This window comes from Nerophis lumbriciformis, linkage group LG27, assembly GCF_033978685.3.
Source record: "Nerophis lumbriciformis linkage group LG27, RoL_Nlum_v2.1, whole genome shotgun sequence".
NCBI classification, from domain to species: Eukaryota; Metazoa; Chordata; class Actinopteri; order Syngnathiformes; family Syngnathidae; genus Nerophis; species Nerophis lumbriciformis.
In genome coordinates this window covers 9,970,001-9,997,211 of record NC_084574.2, presented here as the reverse complement: position 1 = coordinate 9,997,211, position 27,211 = coordinate 9,970,001, and the positions used below count along the sequence as shown (strand labels likewise).

Sequence of the window (27,211 nt, the reverse complement as noted above, 5' to 3'; positions counted from 1 at the left end):
TTTGTGCGTGCCACACAGCAATGCATCATCAGAGAGGGTGTTCAGCATGGTTAGAAAAATAGTGACAGAGAATAGAACAAGGATGGACAATTCAACCCTTAACTCAACAAGTATATGTGTAAATAAATGAACACTGAAATTCAAGTATTTCTTTTATATATATATATATATATATATATATATATATATATGTATATATATATATATATATATATATATATGTGTATATATATACAATAAAATAAATATATATTTATAGCTAGAATTTACTGAAAGTCAAGTATTTCTTTTATATATATATATATATATATATATATATATATATATATATATATATATATATGTATGTGTATATATATGTATGTGTATATATATACAATAAAATAAATATATATTTATAGCTAGAATTTACTGAAAGTCAAGTATTTCTTATATATATATATACGGATATATATATATACATATATATATATATATATATATATATATATATATATATATATATATATATATATATATATATACATACATATATATATATATATATATATATATATATATATATATATATATATATATATATATATATATATATACATATACATATATATATATATATATATATATATAAGAAATCGGAGGTCTCAAGGTTGGCAAGTATGGGTGGGAACACAGTGGGAACATTATTTACCTGGGTAAAAGGGTAAGGCTCCTGTGGCGGAAAAGAGGCCGAATAAAGAGTAAAGACAACTTTGCTTGCTACTCAGCTTCAGACCACTCAAGCCTGCCTGGATTCTTACCATTTTCTTCACACTAGATCCAGTTTTGTGCAGTTTGACTTGACATTAGTTGTAACATCTACCTCTCTGTCTCTAGATTTGGACAGCAATGACGAAGGAGGGCCTGACAGCGGCGCTGTGGAGGAGGAAGGCTGGTTTGGGAATGCTTCCGACACGCGCTCAGAGTCTTCATCCTACGGCGACACCCAGGACGAGCTCTTCCTGCAGAGAGGTTCGTCCCCCGACGGAGTCAGCCATGACGACTGCGGAGGCGAGAGTTCCACTCCGGTCAACCGTGCCTCCTTGGAGCTGCTCGGGCTGGCCGGAGGCGCCTTCTCTCCTCAGGACACGGTCTCGTCCGTGGTGTCGTCGCTGTACGGCGAGGCGGCGTCTCGCGCTCTCGGGAAACCGCTCAGCAGCAACCTGCGGCGCCTACTGGAGGCCGGGTCGCTGAAACTGGACACGGGGGACCTTCTGGGTCGGTCGTCCAGGGGTGTCGCAGGTGGTGACTCCCCTCCCATAGGGCTTGCGTCGCCCTTGCCCCTGTCCCCGTCTTCCCACCACTCGCAGCAGTTAAGTGCTCTTGCTCGTAAATTGGCCAACAACAACAGCGGCTCGGCCTCGCCAGCCCCGTCGGCGCCCTCAGTCAGCAACATTAAACAAGAGCCGCTTGACCACTTTAACTCTGTCACCCCAAGCAACGGCGGTGGCTTTGTATGGGCGGGCGTTGCAGACAAGTGGCCCTGCGGTTCCAGCCTGTCTCCTGATTCAGCCATACAGAAGTTAAAAGCGGCGGCGAACGCGGTACTTCAAGACAAGAACGCCGTGTCCTCCTCCGCCACCACCACGTCCTCTACCTCCGCCTTGTCCGCGGTGTCGGCCCTGGGAGGAGCGGCCGGGGCAGGCGGCCGAGGAGACGACGTGGTGCGCTTCGATGCCTTCAACTCTCCGTTCAGCCCGCAGTCGGCCAGCTCCACCTTAGCAGCGCTTTCCAAGAAAGTCAGCGAGCGGAGCCACGCCTCGTCCACGTCCGCCGCGCCCGCCGACCACCAGAACTCGGCGAGCTCCTTCCTCTCGCTCGTGTCGATGACCTCCTCCGCTGCCTTGCTCAAAGAGGTGGCAGCCCGGGCGGCGGGGAACATGCTGGCCGAGAAGAAGGAGGGGTCCCCGCTGGCGGCCTCTGTGGTCCTCCAAGAGGACATAAAGCCCATTCTGGACAACAACCAGAAGGCCAGCACACCATCCACGCCCACCCAGGGCCTGGACTTATTGTTGCCCTCCACGCCGAAAGGAAGAGGCAAGCCCAACAGTCAAGCAGGTAATGTCCCTGAAAAATATGTGCATGACTATGAAGGATGTACCAATCAAAACTGTGCCATTAATCAAAGAGTGTTATTATCATATAGGGGTGTAACGGTACACAAACATTTTGGTTCGGTACGTACCTCGGTTTAGAGGTCAAGGTTCGGTTCACTTTCGGTACAGTAAGAAAACAACAAAATATACATTTTTGGGTTATTTATTTACCAAATTTGTAAACAATGGCTTTATCCTTTTAACTTTGGGAACACTATAATAATTCTGCCCACGTTAATCAACATTAAACTGCCTCAAGTTGTTGCTCAGATTAAATAAAATGACAAAACGTTTCTTCTACATATAAAAAGTGCAACATTAAACAGTTTCAAGTCAACTCATCATGCTTAATTTATTACAGCATTTGGGAAGCCTGTAGTTGATTTATTATGTAAATGTTATATTTTTATCAACATGTGATAGCAGGGACCCTGCCATTCAAAACTAGGCTGCTCCATTACTAATGATTTATGTAACTATAGCTGAAAAAATAGTACAATAGCAATAGGAGAGACTATTCATCCCTGAACACCATGGAGTTCATGTAGGCTTAATGATGCACTTACATTATTATATCAACTATCAGAGACAGAAACTCTTCATTTAACATAATGTCCTTTTTTGCTGATTCAACACAGCTTAATCAACACAGAAAAAGGTCAAATGAAATAACAGACAGACAGGGCTTTGCTGTCCGTAACACACACACACACACACACACACACACACACACAAACCCCGCAAAATGAGCTAACGTTATGCTAAAAGCGAATTAGCCTTCCCCCTCAAGCCAGGACTGCGAGCGAGCTGAGCTGCCGTTTAGGTTTCTAGAAGGTCAACGGGCTCATAGTGATGTTACTAGTAGTTGACTGGGAGGTGTTTATTATCATTTGGGGAGAGTCCGCTGCCTGATGATTACCTGCTAAACGCTAAGCACTGACTACATGCGCTCTGAATACGCACTGCTGATTGGCTGTTACCGCTCTGTTTGTAACCAATCAGATGGTTGTGTGGGTGGGACAATGCTGGGTGCTGTGTAGAGGACTGACAGAAACAGAGGCAGAAGGAAGCGGAGGCGGCTACTTAATATGTTCGTGTGGAAACTCGTTCGGTACACCTCCGAACCGAACCGAAACCCCCGTACCAAAACGGTTCAATACAAATACACTTACCGTTACACCCCTAATATCATAGGATGAATCACACTATTTGTTATGGCCGCACGTAAACCTGGAAGGTGGCGTCTATTGTTACACGGTGCAAAGATCAGCCATGAGAGGCGACCAATTTCACCTCAAAGCACTTTAGATAAAATGGAGGTAATTTGTTGGCATTGTAGCGACAAACTTCACTCATGGACTGTAAGTCCATCCATCCATTAGTGCTTGTTCCTCCAGTTGGTTGGTTTCCCTATGACAAAATCCATGATGATTGGTTGGTGTCAGAATGAAGAGGCACGATTGGCTAAGGTGAGGGCCAATCAGAGACAAGATAGGGTGTGTCAAGATGTTTTTAAAACCAGGAAGCAAAATCAAAACATTGCCCAAAGCAGTGGTAGAAAGCACATAAAGCGAGGGTCTTGTCTAAATAACTATCTTTCTTCCAGGGTGTATCAATGTAACTTTTATTAGATTTTTAACATTTTATAAACATTCTGGTTTTTTTCTGTTTAACTTGAGAGTCAGCGCAGAGCTGTGCTAGCAAATCATGCAGGAAGGAGTGAGGCGATGGGAAAGTGTCAATGCTGCTTAGTTAACACTGGTTTAAAAGTTACATAGAATTACAGTCCTGGCACAAAAATATGTTCGTATTTATTGATCTCCATTTATGTAAAGATGGAGCTCGCTAATGTCTGTTATGTGAGACAAATGTTTTGTACTTGTCATTGTCACTTTGCCACTTTGTGTATATATGTGTATATATATGTACATATATATATGCAGTATATATATATATGTATATATATGTATGTGTGGGAAAAAAATCACAAGACTATTTCATCTCTACAGGCCTGTTTCATGAGGGGGGTTCCCTCAATCATCAGGAGATTTTAATGGGAGCATTCACATACCATGGTTTATATAGGGCACAGAGTGGGTGGGTACAGGCTGGTGTAGGGGCGTGGTGATTGGCTCATGTGTTACCTAGGAGGTGTTTCCGTCTGTGGCGGCATGCTGTTACAATTTCGCTGCGCTTGTTGAGGGATGACAGGTCAGGACGGTAAATAATAAACAGTTTCTCTTTCAAGCATAGGTTGCATCTTTTATTACCACTAAAAGATGCAACCTATGCAGGTCTGGACGGTAAATAATAAACAGTTTCTCTTTCAAGCATAGGTTGCATCTTTTATTACCACTAAAAGATGCAACCTATGCTTGAAAGAGAAACTGTTTATTATTTACCGTCCAGACCTGTCATCCCTCAACAAGCGCAGCGAAATTGTAACAGCATGCCGCCACAGACGGAAACACCTCCTAGGTAACACATGAGCCAATCACCACGCCCCTACACCAGCCTGTACCCACCCACTCTGTGCCCTATATAAACCATGGTATGTGAATGCTCCCATTAAAATCTCCTGATGATTGAGGGAACCCCCCTCATGAAATAGGCCTGTAGAGATGAAATAGTCTTGTGATTTTTTTTCCCACACATACATATATTGCGCTCTACTACGGTATCGAGCACTATTTTTGGATAACCTTATTAAGACATATATATATATATACAGTATGTATGTGTGTGTGTGTATGTATGTATATATATATATATATATATATATATATATATATATATATATATATATATATATATATTAAGGCTGCAACAACTAATCGATTATAAAAATAGTCGCCGATTAATTTAGTCATCGGTTCGTTGGATCTATGCTATGCCCATGCGCAGAGGCAATTTTTTTTGTAATTTAAAAAAAAAAATATTTTTTTTTAATAAACCTTTATTTATAAACTGCAACATGTACAAGCAACTGAGAAACAATAATCAAAATACGTATGGTGCCAGTATGCTGGTTTTTTTTTTCGATAAAATACTAGAAAGGATAGAAATGTAGTTTGTCTCCTTTATCCGATTTTTAATCAATTAACCGAAGTAATAATTTACAGATTGATCGATTATCAAATGAATTGTTAGTTGCAGCCCTAATATATATATATATATATATATATATATATATATATATATATATATATATATATATATATATATATATATATATATTAGGGATGTCCAGGTTTTTGCACTTCCGATCCGATACCGATATTGTTTTTGCACTTCCGATCCGATACCGATACTGACCGATACTGGCCTATCCGAGCATGTATTAAAGTTTCAAGTTATTTAGCCTACTTAGTTGTCAAAATCATGTTGAAAAGGGTTTTAGTACTCTTGATAACAACTAGCCAGCTGAATTAGGGGAGTTTGAATAATACACAATGGTTGGTAACAAGAAACTGACCTGTTTATTCAAGGATAAACACAAAATAGACAAAATTATACATGAGAAACAGAAATGGCATCATTGAACTAGGGCTGGGCGATATGGCCTTTTTTTTAATATTGTGATATTTTAAGGCCATATTGCGATATACCATATATATCTCAATATTTTGCCTTAGCCTTGAATGAACACTTGATGCATATAATCACAGCAGTATGATGATTCTATGTGTCTACATTAAAACATTCTTCTTCATACTGCATTAATATATGCTACTTTTAAACTTTCATGCAGAGAAGGAAATCACAACTAAAAAAATCACTATTTTTTCATACGGTGTTGATCTGGAAATGTTTGCCTCTGCATTTTGATGGTGTGGGCGTGTGGCACCGAACGGAGATAAGCGTCTCGACAGACGTTACAATATTTGAACAATAATGGCGAAAACTGTTTTCTCTGTCGTGTCCGTGTTTCGAAAATTGTTATGCGCTTATTTTTTTTATTTGATTTTGTGCGTGGCATAGATTTGCCGTGCGCAATTGCACAGGCGCGCACCTTAGAGGGCGCGTTGCTAGCACGGCTGCGCTAGCATCACAGCTAACGTTAGCCATGCTACCTCTCTGCTCGGGAAGGGCGTATACGTATGTGACGTATGTCGTGACAGTATGTGACGTGTGTAAGAAGGTGCGCTTGCTGTCTGTGAGAGGGAGACACAGGAAAGAGTGAGAAGAGCCTGTCGTGTAATGCCAGCAGCTAAAAGCAACTGCGTGAGAATCCACAGACCTGTGGAAGTGTTGAAGGTGTGCTGGAAAATGCGGAACGGAAATTAGGGAGCAGCAGAAAAGTGGAATGTATTATTTAGATAGGTGCGTTGGAAAACACGGACCGGAGTTTTTTTAAATAACTGGATCTGGATCGGCATTTTCCCATGCCTTGCCGATACGCATTTTTTGGCAAATATCGGCGGCCGATCCGATCCAAATATCGGATCGGGACATCCCTAGTGTGAGAGTCCAGTCCATAGTGGATCTAACATAATAGTGAGAGTCCAGTCCATAGTGGATCTAACATAATAGTGAGAGTCCAGTCCATAGTGGATCTAACATAATAGTGTGGGAGTCCAGTCCATAGTGCATCCAACATAATAGTGTGAGAGTCCAGTCCATAGTGGATCTAACATAATAGTGAGAGTCCAGTCCATAGTGGATCTAACATAATAGTGAGAGTCCAGTCCATAGTGGATCTAACATAATAGTGAGAGTCCAGTCCATAGTGGATCTAACATAATAGTGTGAGATTCCAGTCCATAGTGGATCCAACATAATAGGGTGAGAGTCCAGTCCATAGTGGGTCTAACATAATAGTGAGAGTCCAGTCCATAGTGGATCTAACATAATAGTGAGAGTCCAGTCCATAGTGGATCTAACATAATAGTGAGAGTCCAGTCCATAGTGGATCTAACATAATAGTGAGAGTCCAGTCCATAGTGGATCTAACATAATAGTGTGAGAGTTCAGTCCATAGTGGATCTAACATAATAGTGAGAGTCCAGTCCATAGTGCATCTAACATAATAGTGAGAGTCCAGTCCATAGTGGATCTAACATAATAGTGAGAGTCCAGTCCATAGTGGATCTAACATAATAGTGAGAGTCCAGTCCATAGTGGATCTAACATAATAGCGTGAGAGTCCAGTCCATAGTGGATCTAATTTAATAGTGTGAGAGTCCAGTCCATAGTGGATCTAACATAATAGTGTGAGAGTCCAGTCCATAGTGGATCTAACATAATAGTGTGAGAGTCCAGTCCATAGTGGATCTAACATAATAGTGAGAGTCCAGTCCATAGTGCATCTAACATAATAGTGAGAGTCCAGTCCATAATGGATCCAACATAATAGTGAGAGTCCAGTCCATAGTGGATCTAACATAATAGTGTGAGAGTCCAGTCCATAGTGGATCTAACATAATAGTGTGAGAGTCCAGTCCATAGTGGATCTAACATAATAGTGTGAGAGTCCAGTCCATAGTGGATCTAACATAATAGTGAGAGTCCAGTCCATAGTGCATCTAACATAATAGTGAGAGTCCAGTCCATAGTGGATCTAACATAATAGTGTGAGAGTCCAGTCCATAGTGGATCTAACATAATAGTGTGAGAGTTCAGTCCATAGTGGATCTAACATAATAGTGAGAGTCCAGTCCATAGTGCATCTAACATAATAGTGAGAGTCCAGTCCATAGTGGATCTAACATAATAGTGAGAGTCCAGTCCATAGTGGATCTAACATAATAGTGAGAGTCCAGTCCATAGTGGATCTAACATAATAGTGAGAGTCCAGTCCATAGTGGATCTAACATAATAGTGTGAGAGTCCAGTCCATAGTGGATCCAACATAATAGTGAGAGTCCAGTCCATAGTGGATCTAACATAATAGTGGGAGAGTCCAGTCCATAGTGGATCTAACATAATAGTGAGAGTCCAGTCCATAGTGCATCTAACATAATAGTGAGAGTCCAGTCCATAGTGGATCCAACATAATAGTGAGAGTCCAGTCCATAGTGGATCTAACATAATAGTGTGAGAGTCCAGTCCATAGTGGATCTAACATAATAGTGTGAGAGTCCAGTCCATAGTGGATCTAACATAATAGTGTGAGAGTCCAGTCCATAGTGGATCTAACATAATAGTGAGAGTCCAGTCCATAGTGCATCTAACATAATAGTGAGAGTCCAGTCCATAGTGGATCTAACATAATAGTGTGAGAGTCCAGTCCATAGTGGATCTAACATAATAGTGTGAGAGTTCAGTCCATAGTGGATCTAACATAATAGTGAGAGTCCAGTCCATAGTGCATCTAACATAATAGTGAGAGTCCAGTCCATAGTGGATCTAACATAATAGTGAGAGTCCAGTCCATAGTGGATCTAACATAATAGTGTGAGAGTCCAGTCCATAGTGGATCTAACATAATAGTGTGAGAGTCCAGTCCATAGTGGATCTAACATAATAGTGTGAGAGTCCAGTCCATAGTGGATCTAACATAATAGTGTGAGAGTCCAGTCCATAGTGGATCTAACATAATAGTGAGAGTCCAGTCCATAGTGGATCTAACATAATAGTGAGAGTCCAGTCCATAGTGGATCTAACATAATAGTGTGAGAGTCCAGTCCATAGTGGATCTAACATAATAGTGTGAGAGTCCAGTCCATAGTGCATCTAACATAATAGGGAGAGTCCAGTCCATAGTGGATCTAACATAATAGTGAGAGTCCAATCCATAGTGGATCTAACATAATAGTGTGAGAGTCCAGTCTATAGTGAATCTAACATAATAGTGTGAGAGTCAAGTCCATAGTGGATCTAACATAATAGTGTGAGAGTCCAGTCCATAGTGGATCTAACATAATAGTGAGAGTCCAGTCCATAGTGGATCTAACATAATAGTGTGAGAGTCCAGTCCATAGTGGATCTAACATAATAGTGAGAGTCCAGTCCATAGTGGATCTAACATAATAGTGAGAGTCCAGTCCATAGTGCATCTAACATAATAGTGAGAGTCCAGTCCATAGTGGATCTAACATAATAGTGTGAGAGTCCAATCCATAGTGGATCTAACATAATAGTGTGAGAGTCCAGTCCATAGTGGATCTAACATAATAGTGTGAGAGTCCAGTCCATAGTGGATCTAACATAATAGTGTGAGAGTCCAGTCCATATTGGGGCCAGCAGGAGATCATCTTGAGTGGAGACAGGTCAGCAGCGCAGAGACGTCCCCAACTGATGCACAGATGAGTGGTTCACCCTGGGTCCCGACTTTGGACAGCGAGCGCAACATCTGTGGTCACCGAATCTGTGCCCCCCTCTCCACGAAGGAGAGGGAGGCAGAGCAGAAAATAAATGGCAGATCAACTGTAATATATATATATATGTATAGTATTATTATACTGTGTAATATTTGAATCCAGAATGTTTTTGTCAGTCAGTCTGACTTACAGGGGTTAGACTTTATTAACTGCACCACCACCATGTGGGGTATTTGTCAGGGAAATAATATCACAGCCTGCTACTGAGTCAGCGTTGTGAATCCAGAATGTTTTCTTGGGTTTTGAATGCCGTTGCTCTCACCTCACTGACTCGAGATGAAGCAGCAAGTCAATTTAAGCGAAGAGAAAGCCGCACTGGCTGGCCTTCAAGTCTCAGAAACGATTCTACGACCAAGCCCTCGTCGCCTTCCCAAGTCCAGCTCGTTTGCGTGGGGATGCTGCCAACAAGAAGAAGAAAAAAAGCGGGTGTGCGCTCCACACAGCGGGGGAGCCCTCGCTTCCTCCTGGCTTCAGCCTCCACTAACCAGAGCCCTCGGCAGGCTGATCAGCAGGGCAGACCTCAGGCCAAGCACGTCATCCTTTCCACTGACTGGACACAGATGTGTGTGCATCCACCGGGATGTGGACATGTAGCCCAAACACACATCTCCTCTGTCCTGCAGGGAGTGCAGCCTCTCACTAAGTAGCCTTTAGGGAGAAAGGAATGTTTTCAAAGAGATGGATGGGCACTTTTGAGGGATGGTGTCACAACCCCACCAAATCTAAAATGGCGGGACGGAATTGACTTCAGACGGATGAGGCGGCCGATGTAATATTGTGTGATCTGCATGCTAAAAGGGAGAGATGAGGCCGTGTGGGAGGGAGGCGGGGGGGTGTCTGCTGTAACCCGTCAAGGTCGAGCTGCGCTATAAAAAAAAAAAAAAAAATGCAGGTAGTTTGTTTGGTTGCCAGACTGAAAAATGTGACCTTGATTATTGACTGCCGTGTCTTGTTTTTTTATTGCCGTCCCTCACCGCTCCCACCATGGAGCCCATTTGGCATCAGTGGTCATTTCCTTATGGAGTGGTGCAATCTACACCGTATTTTTATTGTTTGCACTAGTGTGCCGTGAGATACAGTCTGGTGTGCCGTGGGAGATTATGCCATCCATCCATCCTCTTCCGCTTATCCGAGGTCGGGTCGCGGGGGCAGCAGCCTAAGCAGGGAAGCCCAGACTTCCCTCTCCCCAGCCACTTCGTCCAGCTCTTCCTGTGGGACCCCGAGGTGTTCCCAGGCCAGCCGGGAGACAAAGTCTTCCCAACGTGTCCTGGGTCTTCCCCGCGGCCTCCTACCGGTCGGACGTGCCCTAAACACCTCCCTAGGGAGGCGTTCGGGTGGCATCCTGACAAGATGCCCGAACCACCTCATCTGGCTCCTCTCCATGTGGAGGAGCAGCGGCTTTACTTTGAGCTCCCCCCGGATGGCAGAGCTTCTCACCCTATCTCTAAGGGAGAGCCCCGCCACCCGGTGGAGGAAACTCATTTCGGCCGCTTGTACCCGTGATCTTGTCCTTTCGGTCATAACCCAAAGCTCATGACCATAGGTGAGGATGGGAACGTAGATCGACCGGTAAATTGAGAGCTTTGCCTTCCGGCTCAGCTCCTTCTTCACCACAACGGATCGATACAGCGTCCGCATTACTGAAGACGCCGCACCGATCCGCCTGTCGATCTCACGATCCACTCTTCCCTCACTCGTGAACAAGACTCCGAGGTACTTGAACTCCTCCACTTGGGGCAAGATCTCCTCCCCAACCCGGAGATGGCACTCCACCCTTTTCCGGGCGAGAACCATGGACTCGGACTTGGTTCGAGTCCGAGTCCAATCTCCAAAAAACAAATCTCCATTGTTTTTTGGAGATTATGCCGTTTCACCTATTTGGGTTAAAAATATTTTTTGCAAACCAGTAATTATAATATGCGATTAGTGTGCCGTCGTTGAGTGTCAGTGCTGTCTAGAGCTCGGCAGAGTAACCATGTTATACCATACCATATCAGTTAGGGGTGTAACGTTACACAAAAATGTCAGTTCGGTACGTACCTCGGTTTAGAGGTCACGGTTCGGTTCATTTTCAGTACAGTAAGAAAACAACAAAATATACATTTTTGGGTTATTTATTTACCAAATTTGCAAAATCTTCCACCAAAACTATTTTTCTTAGTGGAATATTTGATGTGAGGTAATGGGAACCTTGGATAGGTCAATAATTCATAATAACATTGATTTTGATTCAATATTATGTTTTGAGACCCGCTCATCGGCAGTGCGCCTTATAATCCGGTGCACCCTACGGTCCGTAAAATACGGTAATAACAAATCGGCTCTTAAACTGCGTTCAGAATGTGCTGCGTTGGACCTTTTAGTTTCCCATTTAGACCCCGAAGCTGCTCATGCTAGGGGTGTAACGGTACACAAAAATTTCGGTTCGGTACATACCTCGGTTTAGAGGTCACGGTTCGGTTCATTTTTGGTACAGTAAGAAAACAACAAAATATACATTTTTGGGTTATTTATTCACCAAAAATATTTTTCTTAGTGGAATATTTGAAGTGAAGTAATGGGAACCTTGGATAGGTCAATAATTCATAATAACATTGATTTTGATTCAATATTATGTTTTGAGCAATGACAGTTTGAAAGAAAAAAAAAACAGCTTTGTTTTATTAGTCAACATTGCAACTTTTTCTAAATTACATTTCACCTTTAAGCTTTTTTATTTCACTTTTGTTATGTTTTTGTGTATTTTAATAGTATTTTTAGAATGTGCCGTGGGCCTTTAAAACATTAGCTGTGGGCCGCAAATGGCCTCCGGGGCACACTTTTGACACCCCTGCTATAGATAATAAAAAATTAAATGTGATAAATCTATGGATAAAAAGCAGAGCCTGGCGACGCATGCGCGTTTATCATAACTCTCTCTCTCTCTCTGTCTCTGCCCCTCCCTCACCAATGCTGCTGCACGCACAATTTGTTTTGTTTTCAACCCCTTCTTAACCCTGAACGTACATTGAAAATACTTGCAACCCTAACTCAAAATGCCGGACATTTGAGGCATTTAAGAAACCCCGCCCTGACAGCTCCGCAAAAGAGGACATGTCCGGTGAAAAGAGGACGTATGGTCAGTCTATCGTAGCCCGTTAGCTGCTAGCATGCCGTGTGTTGTGCCTCGGTGTGCATTGTTTACACAACGTGCGTTACGCTACTTAATATGTCCGTGTGGAAACTCGTTCGGTACACCTCCGAACCGAACCGGAACCCCCGTACCGAAACAGTTCAATACAAATACACGTACCGTTACACCCCTAAGTAATCATTAATTGCGTTTATTGTTACACGCCTTAATCAGTATGTGCTAGTACAAATGAAATTTGTCGGTACTTACAAAAGTGCCAAATTCAGCGCCCCTCCCTAGTAACAAATACAAGCAATTTAGCAATCTGGAGGCATTTAATTTTACATTTGGAGCCATAAATCCACACATGAAACGTTCGCCGATTTGCATATGTATTTTCAAGCAATGCAATTGAAAATGATGGCCTCGGATAAGCGGAGCCAAATAAAAAGGCCCTTAACACTCAAATGTGACCCTGTGCAAAAAGCCTTGCAATAAATACTGTTATTTTCACCGTGCCCCGTAGGTGTTGATTTAATTCTTTAAATTTCCTAAGTTGTGTTTTAGACTGCGTAATACTCTCAGCAGAGTGTTTTAATAGCTTGTACACCGCCATGTGATATATTGTGCCGGGTACCTTGGAAAGAAGCTGTTAAGGCACAATGCAACTAGAGAGCAACACATTGCCCCGCTGTCTGCTGAAGCCCATAAAGAGGCTTTTTTTTTTAATCAGCAATATTGTATCGGTTATTGTTAAATGACGTCAGTGTCGTCTCCGTCTGCACTCTCCTCCTAAAACACGTTGGCAAATAAAACTAATGTGTTTGTATGTTGCATTCAGAGGGAGCAGAATTGTTCTCCTGCATTGTGTGTTCTGAGAGGTCGGGATGCAGATGGCGGTTTTATTGTCGCAAATAGGCCGTCTCGAGGTTTTACACCTCAGGTCAATGAATGGCTGAGCGCAGGCGTTCCACCAAACACTGATTACCAGATGTTTTTGTGAGGCACAGCACCGGAATACTCAAGAAGCCATGGTGATGGTGTAGAATCCGTAATGCAATCATGCTTCTTTCTAATAAGACCAATTAAACGGTAATGGACGCCGGATATAAAGCCAACAACAATAATCGAGACGCTAAGAGTTTTTGCTGCCGTCTTCCAGCTGGCATTTGCCGCCGGGGTCTTCAGCGCTTGGTGTCTAAAGGTTTACTGCAGACCTGTGCATACTGAAAAGGCTTCATTTTTTTTCATTTCCTTACAGGGGCGACACAGTACAGTACATAAAACGCTCACGTCGAGCTTGAGAAATGCGTTAATTGGTTTTACCTTGTAAATGTCACTCATGATCGTTGTCCCCCCATTAAGGCTCCCCAGAGGACGGTGGCAAACCCTTCCAGTGTCCCGTCTGCGGCCTGGTCATCAAGCGCAAGAGCTACTGGAAGAGACACATGGTCATCCACACCGGCTTGAAAAGCCATCAGTGTCCCCTGTGTCCCTTTCGCTGCGCTCGCAAAGACAATCTCAAGTCCCACATGAAGGTAAGACGCTTGATGAAACGTTTTATTTCAGGCCTTAAATGATGTCACGGGCAGTGAAATGACTCCGACTTTAATAAAAACATTTAGAAGGAAAAAAAAGTGGCCTTCGCCGCTAAACAGCTCCACTCGCTCGATGCTTTTCTACTGGCAAAAAACAAATACCGTTGTAGGAGCCTAAATTATGTTTAAGTTAATTTACATTTTATGGAAGGTGCTTTGCTTATTCAGCCAAAAGGGGACTATTTACTTTATTTATATAATATGAAAATTAGAGTTGTCCGATTATATCGGACTGCGGATAGTAAGTCTTTGCTGTCGTCCAGCATTCTGATTTTTTGTTTACTTTGTAGCCAGTTAGGTTTTGGTTTGATTGATTAGTTTAGTGTGATTGTCATGCATACTTGCCAACCCTCCCGAATTTTCCGGGAGACTCCCGAAATTCAGCGCCTCTCCCGAAAACCTCCCGGGACAAATATTCTCCCGAAAATATCCCGATTTTCAGCCGGAGCTGGAGGCCACGCCCCCTCCAGCTCCATGCGGACCTGAGGAAGGACAGTTTTTTTTCACTACGGGAGGACAACAGGGTGACAAGAACTAAATCATCCAGACTAGAGATACACTGTATTATTATGTTTATCTTACCTAAAAATAAATAGATATTTATTAATAAAAATTTAAAAAAAAAACTAAATACATTTTTACTATATTTTGCTAAAAACATCAAAATTAATTGTATTTTTATTTTTATTTTTTCTGACTCCTTATTGCATCCAGCCATAGAATTTTACATTAAAATAAACATATTTTAAATAATTAATTTTAAATGATCATAATAATTCATTTAAAATGACCATATTTAATTATTAAAATAATTGCTTGTTCATCAACAACTTTAACATTTTATTCATTACATTTTGAAACTCTCAGAAGCCAAGTTATGTTATATTCCTTAATATTTATTTATGCAAGTTTGAAGTATCAATTATCCAAACACAGTTTTGTTTGCATATTTTCAGGATGTAGATATATATATATATATATATATATATATATGTATATGTATATATATATATATATATATATATATATATATATATATATATATATATAAAATATATATATATATGTGTGTATGAATGAAATACTTGACTTGGTGAATTTTAGCTGTCAATATACTTCTCCCCTCTTAACCACGCCCCGCCCCACCCCTGACCACCCCCCCACCTCCCGAAATCGGAGGTCTCAAGGTTGGCAAGTATGTTGTCATGTCATGTTCAGATGTACTTGGTGGACGCCGTCTTGGCTCCACAGTAAATAAATGATAAATGGGTTATACTTGTATAGCGCTTTTCTACCTTCAAGGTACTCAAAGCGCTTTGACAGTATTACCACATTCACCCATTCACACACACATTCACACACTGATGGCGGGAGCTGCCATGCAAGGCGCTAACCACCACCCATCAGGAGCAAGGGGTGAAGTGTCTTGCCCAAGGACACAACGGACATGACTAGGATGGTAGAAGGTGGGGATTGAACCCCAGTAACCAGCAACACTCCGATTGCTGGCACGACCACTCTACCAACTTAAGTCTTTGCTGTCGTCCAGCATTCTGTTTTTGTTTACTCTGTAGCGAGTTAGGTTTTAGTTTCGTTCTGCAAAGCCTTCCCTAAGCTTCAATGCCTTTTCTTAGGGCACTCGCCTTTTGTTTATTTTTGGTTCAAGCATTAGATACGACGACAAACCCTCGTCGTCTCACACCACGTGTTACCGACATCTCCAAAGCAATTAGCTAGCGGCTGCCACCTACTGATATGGAAGAGTATTACACGGTTACTCTGCCGAGCTCTAGACAGCACCGACACTCAACAACGGCACATTATTTGCAGACTATAATTGCTTACAAAAAATATTTTTACCCCAAATAGGGTGAAATTACATAATCTCCCACGGCACACCAAACTGTATCTCACGGCACAATAGTGTGCCGCGGCACAGTGGTTGAAAAACACTGTTCTATCGGACATTGTGACTTTTGGTATTGGAGTTCCTGAAAAAAAGGGAGCCAAACACACATACTGTACAGCAGATGTTTACAGCTAAATGTGTACCTATCATTTATACACACATACACATTGGCCCCCCCAGACACATTTTGTCTCTCAATGTGGCCCCCGAGTCTAAATATTTGCCCAGCTCTTAGGTGTGCTTAGGGTGAGATTCCCATCCCATTTCCAAAACTAAAAGACAAACTGCTAGAAATGTCTTTTGTTGGATCAAAGCTAGCGTGTGGGAGACCACAATTATGGCGTCACATTAGTGCCAAAAATCCGAGCGCATAAAAACTGTTATCGCGCGCTGATTCTCCACTTCGTGCGCGCGCGCGACACCCTTTTGTGCGCGCACGGTGCCTTTCTGCGCGCGCGACGCCTTTCTGCTCGCGCGCGACGCCTTTCTGCGCGCTCTCTGTGTACTCCTGGCATCTCTGCTCGCGCTGTCATGTTACTTTTTGGCACTTTGGGGGCGGGTATGCTTAGACGGCCCCTTCTTTCTGATTGGTCAGGCGAAAAATGCTCAGAGCCAATCAGAAGTATAGCAGGGCGGGTCATCGTCAATATGTATCAAGATTTACGGATTAAGAAGTGGATAAAAAAAATGTGGTGCGCTGATGAAGGTTATTTCATACCATATAAACACAATACAGGGTAATACAAAATGTGAGCCAAATAAATAATAAGACAACAAACACCATAATCACATCTTTCAGCCAGCAATAACATCCAACCATAACATTATTTTATATTTTCACTTCTTCTTGAACATTTGTTTTCTAATTTATGGAATTTCTTTTGATTCAGCCATAAAATTAATGAAATAATCTTTGAATTTTGTTTTTAAAATGTTAAAAATAGCTTTTAATAATGTATTCTGAAACAGTTTAAAATAATCAGAGAACTGACTAACACTGACCCTACACAACTATGTTGCACAATTAAGTCTTTTTGTTTTAAAGCGAAAGAGGTAATTTCAACAGGTACAGCATCCTATGTCATATCTACATGTAATAAGATTTGTAACAAGGCAAACCGTTTGTTAATTGGTCGAAAATCGAGCAAGTTATGGTAATTTAATTAGTACATGTACCATTGACATCAATGTAATGATTGAGGCTAGATGTCCGAGGTAAGATGGCTACAACGTTGCTACGCTGGAGAATGATTGGTCGTATGAAAAATGCTCAGAGCCAATCAGAAAGGAGGGGCCGTCTAAGCATACCCGCCCCCAAAGTGCCAAAAAGAAACACGACAGCGCGAGGAGAGATGCCAGGAGTACACAGAGAGCGCGCAGAAAGGCACCACGCGCGCGCAAAAGGGTGTCGCGCGCGCGCAAAAGGGTGTCGCGCGCGCGCACGAAGTGGAGAATCAGCGCGCGATAACAGTTTTTATGCGCTCGGATTTTTGGCACTAATGTGACGCCATACATATTGTCTGCTGAACATGAAGAACGTCAGCAAGCACAATGTTTGTTCAAAGGTTATGTTAGAATTAGGGCTGGGCGATATGGCCTTTTATTAATATCTCAATATTTTCAGGCCATGTCACGATACACGATATATATCTCCATATTTTGCCTTAGCCTTGAATGAACACTTGATGCATATAATCACAGCAGTATGATGATTCTATGTGTCTACATTAAAACATTTTGTACAGAACACCACTACAATAGTTTAAAACAAATAAAGTGCACTTTTGTGCATGATGTCACACAAGATATTTCAATAAGTGTCAAATAAAAATGAGCTGCATAATAGGAAATCAAATAGTGTATGTCCTTCGCTATGTGGTAGGTTCCTGCGGACGTTATCTCCTTCTGGAGTTGACTATTTGTTTCATACGGTGTTGATGTGGAAATTGTTGCTTGGGCATTTTGTTGGTGTGGCACCGAACGGAGATGTTGACATGCGGAGTTTCAAGCACTCCTTATTCTCTACGGGTGACTTTTCAAATAATGCTAAAAATGAGCAGTGGTATGCACAACAGTATGTGACATATGTAAGAAGGTGCGCTTGTTTTATGTCTCTGTGAGAAAGAAAGACAAGAACGAGTGAAAAGAGCTTGTAGTGTAATGCCCGCAGCTAAAAGCAACTACGTGAGAACGTATGCTCGAATATCACGATACACCGTATTTTTTTGGAGTATAAGTCGCTCCGGAATATAAGTCGCACCGGCCGAAAATGCATAATAAAGAAGGAAAAAAAAACATATATAAGTCGCACTGGAGTATAAGTCGCATTTTTGGGGGAAATTTATTTTGATAAAACCCAACACCAAGAATAGACATTTGAAAGGCAATTTAAAATAAATAAAGAATAGTGAACAACAGGCTGAATAAGTGTACGTTATATGAGGCATAAATAACCAACTGGTATGTTAACGTAACATATTATGGTAAGAGTCATTCAAATAACTATAACATATAGAACATGCTATACGTTTACCAAACAATCTGTCACTCCTAATCGCTAAATCCCATGAAATCTTATACGTCTAGTCTCTTACGTGAATGAGATAAATAATATTATTTGATATTATACGGTAATGTGTTAATAATTTCACACATAAGTCGCTCCTGAGTATATGTCGCACCCCCGGCCAAACTATGAAAAAAACTGCGACTTATAGTCGGAAAAATATGGTAATCATTTTCTATATCGCACAGAGACAAACCTACGATATATCCAGTATATATCCAGTATATTCTATATATCGCCCAGCCCTAGTTAGAATGAAAAATTCCCATTAAGGAAGTTAAAAAAGCCTTACGTCCACAAGGACATATGATCACACAATTCACTCTGCTTCAGTAGTTGTATTGATCATCAACAACATGTAGGCCTGAAGAAAAGTATTGTTTTTTTATGAACAGTAAACAAAAACTGGGATGAGGTGGCGACTTGTCCAGGGTGTACTCCGCCTTTTGCTTGAATGCAGCTGAGCACCCCCTGTATTCCCGAAAGGGATAAGCGGTACAAAATGGATGGATGGATGGATAGTAAACAAAAAGTAGTAGCTTGATGTTGTAGTTGTTGACACGTAGGTGTATGTTTGTAGTTACAGGCCTACTGAATAAATGTATGTGTAGTCTATAGGGGTGTAACGGTACACAAAAATTTTGGTTCGGTACGTACCTCGGTTTTGAGGTCACGGTTCGGTTTATTTTCGGTACAGTAAGAAAATTACCTACTCAGTGGCTAGTGGTTAGAGTGTCCGCCCTGAGATCGGTAGGTTGTTCAAATCCCGGCCGAGTCATACCAAAGACTATAAAAATGGGACCCATTACCTCTCTGCTTGGCACTCAGCATCAAGGGTTGGAATTGGGGGTTAAATCACCAAAAATGATTCCCGGGCGCGGCCACCGCTGCTGCTCACTGCTCCCCTCACCTCCCAGGGGGTGATCAAGGGTGATGGGTCAAATGCAGAGAATAATTTCGCCACAACTAGTGTGTGTGTGACAATCATTGGTACTTTAACTTTAACTTTAACTTTTTAAAGCAACAAAATATACATTTTTGGGTTATTTATTTACCAAATTTGGAAAATCTTCCACCAAAAATATTTTTCTTAGTGGAATATTTGATGTGAAGTAATGGGAACCTTGGATAGGTCAATAATTCATAATAACATTGATTTTGATTCAATATTATGTTTTGAGCAATGACAGTTTGAAAAAAAAAAAAAAACTGCTTTGTTTTATTAGTCAACATTGCAACTTTTTCTAAATTACATTTAACCTTTAAGCTTTTTTATTTCACTTTTTTTATGTTTTTGTTTATTTTAATAGTATTTTTAGATTGTGCCGTGGGCCTTTAAAACATTAGCTGTGGGCCGCAAATGGCCTCCGGGGCACACTTTTGACACCCCTGCTATAGATAATAAAAAATGAAATGTGATAAATCTATGGATAAAAAGCAGAGCCTGGCGACGCATGCGCATTTATCATAACTCTCTCTCTCTCTCTGTCTCTGCCCCTCCCTCACCAATGCTGCTGCGCGCACAATTTGTTTTGTTTTTAACCCCTTCTTAACCCTGAACGTACATTGAAAATACATGCAACCCTAACTCAAAATGCCGGACATTCGAGGTATTTAAGAAACTCCGCCCTGACAGCTCCGCAAAAGAGGACATGTCCGGTGAAAAGAGGACGTATGGTCAGTCTATCCTAGCCCGTTAGCTGCTAGCATGCCGTGTGTTGTGCCTCGGTGTGCATTGTTTACACAACGTGCGTTACGCTACTTAATATGTTCGTGTGGAAACTCGTTCGGTACACCTCCGAACCGAACCGGAACCCCCGTACCGAAACAGTTCAATACAAATACACGTACCGTTACACCCCTAGTAGTCTATGATCTTGTTTTCTTGGTATATGATGTTCCCTGTATCCTACAAGGCAGTCATAATAACTCTGATTGTTCTAATTTGGGACTTTGGCTCTCCCTACCTCTCCAGGTACATCAGCACCAAGACCGGGGCGAGACGTTTCAGTGCGAACTCTGCCCCTTTACCTCCTCCCGCCACTTCAGCCTGAAGCTTCACATGCGCTGCCACCAGCACTTTCCCCGCACTGACATCAAGGTGAAAGAGGAGCTCACTACCGACACGGAGGGCGAGGGCGACACCGTCTCCATGGACACCAGGGGGACCCAGGTGTCCCCGCTGCACGCCGACATCCGGCAACAGTCGTCTCCGCCGAGCGAGGCCTCGTCCAATCACGTCCACATCAAGGAGGAGCCGCTGGAGAGAGACCTGTCGGTGCTCTCGCCCTTCAGCATCTGCAGAGAGCGTCCTGGCAGCAGCGCAAACTCCTTGGATCTGCCCGGCGTGGGCGGCGGGGTCCGGTCTAGCCCGAGTGGTCCAACCACAGCCTCCCTTTTCAGCCCAGACATCACCACCAAGACAGCCACTGACCTGCTCATGAAACTATCGGGTAAGTACAAACAATCCATTTCTGTTACTGCTTCTCTTCATTGAAAACAAATCCTATATGTGAAATAATGAAAACACTGAATGTATTAGGGATCACCCAAAATGAACATTTTTGGCCGATACCAAAAATGAGGAAAACAATGCAGAAAACTGAACGTGTACAGTGCGACCAATTATTCGCATTTGCGAGTAAAAATAGATTGTGAGACTAGGAAGAAACACAGTAGCACACGTGCACGTTTGGATTACAGCCCTTTCATTCTCATTTTGCTCCTAAAATAAATCCATAATTGATTGAAATCGGTTCTATACTGCCTTTGAAAAGTGCCGGTACCGCTCTTTGATCTGAGTGCCGCTTTGCAGCGGTGACTACAGATGATGTCGAGTGTGTCAAAACACACACACACACACACACACACACACACACACACACACACACACACACACACACACACACACACAAAGTGCATACAAGTAATAACATCTTGGAGAGGAAGAATGGCAAAAAACTACATTTCTACTGGTTAATAAAGAGGGTGGCTAAGTACAATATGGAGATATTTGGACTTTAAAACTAACAATACAAACTAAATTTCTACTGGTTAATAAAGAGGGTGGCTAAGTACAATATGGAGGTATTTGGACTTCAGAAATAACAATAAAAACTACATTTCTACTGGTTAAAACAGAGGTTGGCTAACTACAATATGGAGGTATTTGCAGTATAAAACTAACAATAAAAACTACAATTCTACTGGTTAATAAAGAGTGTGTGAAGTACAATATGGAGGTATTTGGACTTCAAAACTAACAACAACTACAATTCTACTGGTTAAAAGAGTGTGAAGTACAATATGGAGATATTTGTACTTCAAAACTAACAATAAAAACTACAATTCTACTGGTTAATAAATGGGGTGGCTAAGTACAATATGGAGGTATTTGGACTTCAAAACTAACAAAAACTACAATTTTACTGGTTAATAAAGGGGGTGGCTAAGTACAATATGGAGGTATTTGGACTTCAAAACTAACAAAAACTACAATTCTACTGGTTAATAAAGAGTGTGTGAAGTACAATATGGAGGTATTTGGACTTCAAAACTAACAATAAAAACTACATTTCTACTGGTTAATAAAATGAATGTGTGAAGTACAATATGGAGGTATTTGGACTTCAGAAATAACAATACAAACTACAATTCTACTGGTTAATAAAGAGTGTGTGAAGTACAATATGGAGGTATTTGGACTTCAAAACTAACAATACAAACTACAATTCTACTGGTTAATAAAGAGTGTGTGAAGTACAATATGGAGGTATTTGGACTTCAAAACTAACAATACAAACTACAATTCTACTGGTTAATAAAGAGTGTGTGAAGTACAATATGGAGGTATTTGGACTTCAGAAATAACAATACAAACTACAATTCTACTGGTTAATAAAGAGTGTGTGAAGTACAATATGGAGGTATTTGGACTTCAAAACTAACAATAAAAACTACATTTCTACTGGTTAATAAAAAGGGTGTGAAGTACAATATGAAGGTATTTGGACTGCAAAACTAGCAATAAAAACTACATTTCTACTGGTTAATAAAGAGGGTGGTGAAGTACAATATGGAGGTATTTGGACTTCAAAATCAACAATAAAAACTACAATTCTACTGGTTAATAAAGAGGGTGGCTAAGTACAATATGGAAGTATTTGGACTTCAAAACTAACAATAAAAACTACAATTCTACTGGTTAATAAAGAGTGTGTGAAGTACAATATGGAGGTATTTGGACTTCAAAACTAACAAAAACTACAAATCTACTGGTTAATAAAAAGGGTGGCTAAGTACAATATGGAGGTATTTGGACTTCAAAACTAACAAAAACTACAATTCTACTGGTTAATAAAGAGTGTGTGAAGTACAATATGGAGGTATTTGGACTTCAAAACTAACAATAAAAACTACAATTCTACTGGTTAATAAAGAGTGTGTGAAGTACAATATGGAGGTATTTGGACTATAAAACTAACAATAAAAACTAAATTTCTACTGGTTAATAAAGAGTGTGTGAAGTTCAATATGGAGGTATTTGGACTTCAAAACTAACAATAAAAACTAAATTTCTACTGGTTAAAAAAGATGGTGGTGAAGTACAATATGGAGGTATTTGGACTTCAAAACTAACAATAAAAACTAAATTTCTAATGGTTAATAAAAAGGGTGTGAAGTACAATATGGAGGTATTTGGACTGCAAAACTAGCAAGAAAAACTACAATTCTACTGGTTAATAAAGAGGGTGGTGAAGTACAATATGGAGGTGTTTGGACTTCAAAACTAACAATAAAAACTAAATTTCTACTGGTTAAAAAAGATGGTGGTGAAGTACAATATGGAGGTATTTGGACTTCAAAACCAACAATAAAAACTACAATTCTACTGGTTAATAAAGAGGGTGGCTAAGTACAATATGGAGGTATTTGGACTTCAAAACTAACAATAAAAACTACAATTCTACTGGTTAATAAAGAGTGTGTGAAGTACAATATGGAGGTATTTGGACTTCAAAACTAACAAAAACTACAAATCTACTGGTTAATAAAAAGGGTGGCTAAGTACAATATGGAGGTATTTGGACTTCAAAACTAACAAAAACTACAATTCTACTGGTTAATAAAGAGTGTGTGAAGTACAATATGGAGATATTTGGACTTCAAAACTAACAATAAAAACTACAATTCTACTGGTTAATAAAGAGTGTGTGAAGTACAATATGGAGGTATTTGGACTTCAAAACTAACAATAAAAACTACATTTCTACTGGTTAATAAAATGAATGTGTGAAGTACAATATGGAGGTATTTGGACTTCAAAACTAACAAAAACTACAATTCTACTGGTTAATAAAGAGTGTGTGAAGTACAATATGGAGGTATTTGGACTTCAAAACTAACAATAAAAACTACAATTCTACTGGTTAATAAAGAGTGTGTGAAGTACAATATGGAGGTATTTGGACTTCAAAACTAACAAAAACTACAAATCTACTGGTTAATAAAAAGGGTGGCTAAGTACAATATGGAGGTATTTGGACTTCAAAACTAACAAAAACTACAATTCTACTGGTTAATAAAGAGTGTGTGAAGTACAATATGGAGATATTTGGACTTCAAAACCAACAATAAAAACTGCAATTCTACTGGTTAATAAAGAGGTGGTGAAGTACAATATGGAGGTATTTGGACTTCAAAACTAACAATAAAAACTACATTTCTACTGGTTAATAAAGAGGTGGTGAAGTACAATATGGAGGTATTTGGACTTCAAAACCAACAATAAAAACTGCGATTCTACTGGTTAATAAAGAGGTGGTGAAGTACAATATAGAGGTATTTGGACTTCAAAACTAACAATAAAAACTAAATTTCTACTGGTTAATAAAGAGGGTGGTGAAGTACAATATGGAGGTATTTAGACTTCAAAACTAACAATAAAAACTACATTTCTACTGGTTAAAACAGAGGGTGGCTAAGTACAATATGGAGGTATTTGGACTTCAAAACTAACAATAAAAACTAAATTTCTACTGGTTAATAAAGACTGTGTGAAGTACAATATGGAAGTATTTGGACTTCAAAACTAACAATAAAAACTAAATTTCTACTGGTTTATAAAAAGGGTGTGAAGTACAATATGGAGGTATTTGGACTTCAAAACTAACAATTAAAACTACATTTATACTGGTTAATAAAGAGTGTGTGAAGTACAATATGGAGGTATTTGGACTTCAAAACTAATAAAGAAAAACTACAATTATGCTGGTTAATAAAGAGTGTGTGAAGTACAATATGGAGGTATTTGGACTTCAAAACTAACAATAAAAACTACAATTCTACTGGTTAATAAAGAGGGTGGTGAAGTACAATATGGAGGTATTTGGACAGTAAAAATAACAATAAAGGTGATGCTTTAAACATGGAGGCACCACGTTGCAAGTACTGTTTTACACCTTTCCTGCTTGTCGGCTCCCAGACTGTGGTCGAGGAGATCAGGGGAGACCTTTCACTTCACAATGGGTCCGTAAAGCTTTGCTCTTTGGTCGGAATGACGAGGCCGTGATTACTTACAACTTGGTCGCTTTATTTATGATTTCACACAGGGCACAACAGGACATCCACCATGCTATTAACACTCCTGCACATGCTAGCACTACCTCTCCTAACTTGCCCACTCACTCACTCACTCACTCACTCACTCACTCACTCACCCCACATACTGCCATTCTTAAAGGAGCACACACACACACACACATACGCTACTCTCACAACAGCTGCTTTAAAACATGCCTCGCCAAATGTGGCAATTAGTATTACCACCTTTGCTTCAAACTTAGGTCAACATTTAAATAATGAACATTCAGATCTGCACAAAGAGTTATAAAGTGTGACAGGTAATAATGTTGTTGTTACACCTGTCCTGCTGTTCTGTCCGGTGCAGACTGTAGTCGAGGAGCACAGGGAAGATGCTCCCTTCAGGGTCGATTCCATTTCAATGCCTTTTAATTTATATTTTAACCTTGTAAAATAGTTCTTTGACTGTGAGTGTTTAATGTATATATTCTGTTAAAATAAAGCCAATATTGACATTTTTCGTAGTTCCCTTTATTTGGAAAAGTATCGATATACATTTTGGTACCGGTACTAAATTATTGGTATCGGGACAACCCTGGTACACAGCATCGCGGCTCTCGCGACATGCTAGCTTAACTGCTGGCAAAACAACTAGCTAGTCACCACGGATTTAATTTAAAAAACTAAAGATACAAACTCAAATTTAAATTAACGCCCGTTTCCAATGTTGTGCTCATTCATGTCGATGGTGTTTTAACGTTATGAGGACGTCTTGTAGTGAAATAAGTAAAAATACTTTGTTGGCGGTGTAGCGATTGGCTGGGGGTGGGACTTCCGAGACATGGATGGGACGTGGCGTGTATTTTGTGGGCTAAAGGTTGTTAAGTGTTGCCAGGAACACGAGACAGAGTTTCAACTTATTGGAGTGGAACGCTGCATTATTTTGAAATACAGAAAGACATACTGGGAATCTGTCTGTGCCTTTAATCCTCAGAACAATACTTTTGAATGGCGGTCTGCGTCTGGTTCAAGACTGTCGGAAAACCATTTCAGGTGACTACCTCTTGAAGCTCATGGAGAGAATGCCAAGAGTGTGCAAAGCAGTAATCAGAGCAAAGGGTGGCTATTTTGAAGGAACTAGAATATAAAACATGTTTTCAGTTATTTCACCTTTTTTATTGTTAAGTACATAACTCCACATGTGTTCATTCATAGTTTTGATGTGACAATCTACAATGTAAATAGTCATGAAAATAAAGAAAAGTCATGGAATGAGGAGAAGGTCTGTCCAAACTTTTGGCCTGTACTGTGTGAGAAACACTGGCTCATGTTTCGATGTACACAAATTCTGCAGGGATCATCCCACTTCTGACACACACAACTCATATTCAAATCATTCCTTCTAGATGTAGCATAATGTCACAGTACATGTGCATAACAGGTACCCTATTCCAGTGGTTTTCAACCTTTTTTTGAGCCAAGGCACATTTTTTGCGTTGAAAAAATCCAGAGGCACACCACCAGCAGAAATCACTAAAAAACTAAACTCAGTTGACAGTAAAAAGTCGTCGTCGCAATTTTTGGATATGACTTTAAAGCATAACCAAGAATGCATCAATATAGCTCTTGTCTCAAAGTAGGTGTACTGTCACCACCTGTCACATCACGCCCTGACTTATTTTGAGTTTTTTGCTGTTTTCCTGTGTGTAGTGTTTTAGTTCTTTTTTTGGTATTTCCTGTAGCAGATTCATGTCTTCCTTTGAGCGATATTTCCCACGTCTACTTTGTTTTAGCAGTCAAGAATATTTCAGTTGTTTTTATCCTTCTTTGTGTGGACATTGTTGATTGTCATGTCATGTTCGGATGTACTTTGTGGGCGCCGTCTTTGCTCCACAGTAAGTCTTTGCTGTCGTCCAGCATTCTGTTTTTGTTTACTTTGTAGCCAGTTCAGTTTTAGTTTCGTTCTGCATAGCCTTCCCTAAGCTTC

At 40.6% G+C, this 27,211-nt stretch overlaps 1 protein-coding gene across 3 annotated transcripts in view; it reads left to right on the top strand.

Moving 5' to 3' along the window:
- znf827 (zinc finger protein 827) overlaps positions 1 to 27,211 on the top strand; it is a 245,090-nt gene that overhangs the window by 104,881 nt on the left and 112,998 nt on the right. For all 3 annotated transcript variants that reach the window (XM_061922893.2, XM_061922892.2, XM_061922894.2), the window contains exons 2-4: positions 877 to 2,097; positions 13,935 to 14,107; positions 20,618 to 21,095. In XM_061922893.2, the coding sequence (XP_061778877.1) occupies positions 877 to 2,097; positions 13,935 to 14,107; positions 20,618 to 21,095 (1,872 nt within the window). The remainder of the gene's footprint in view (positions 1 to 876; positions 2,098 to 13,934; positions 14,108 to 20,617; positions 21,096 to 27,211) is intronic.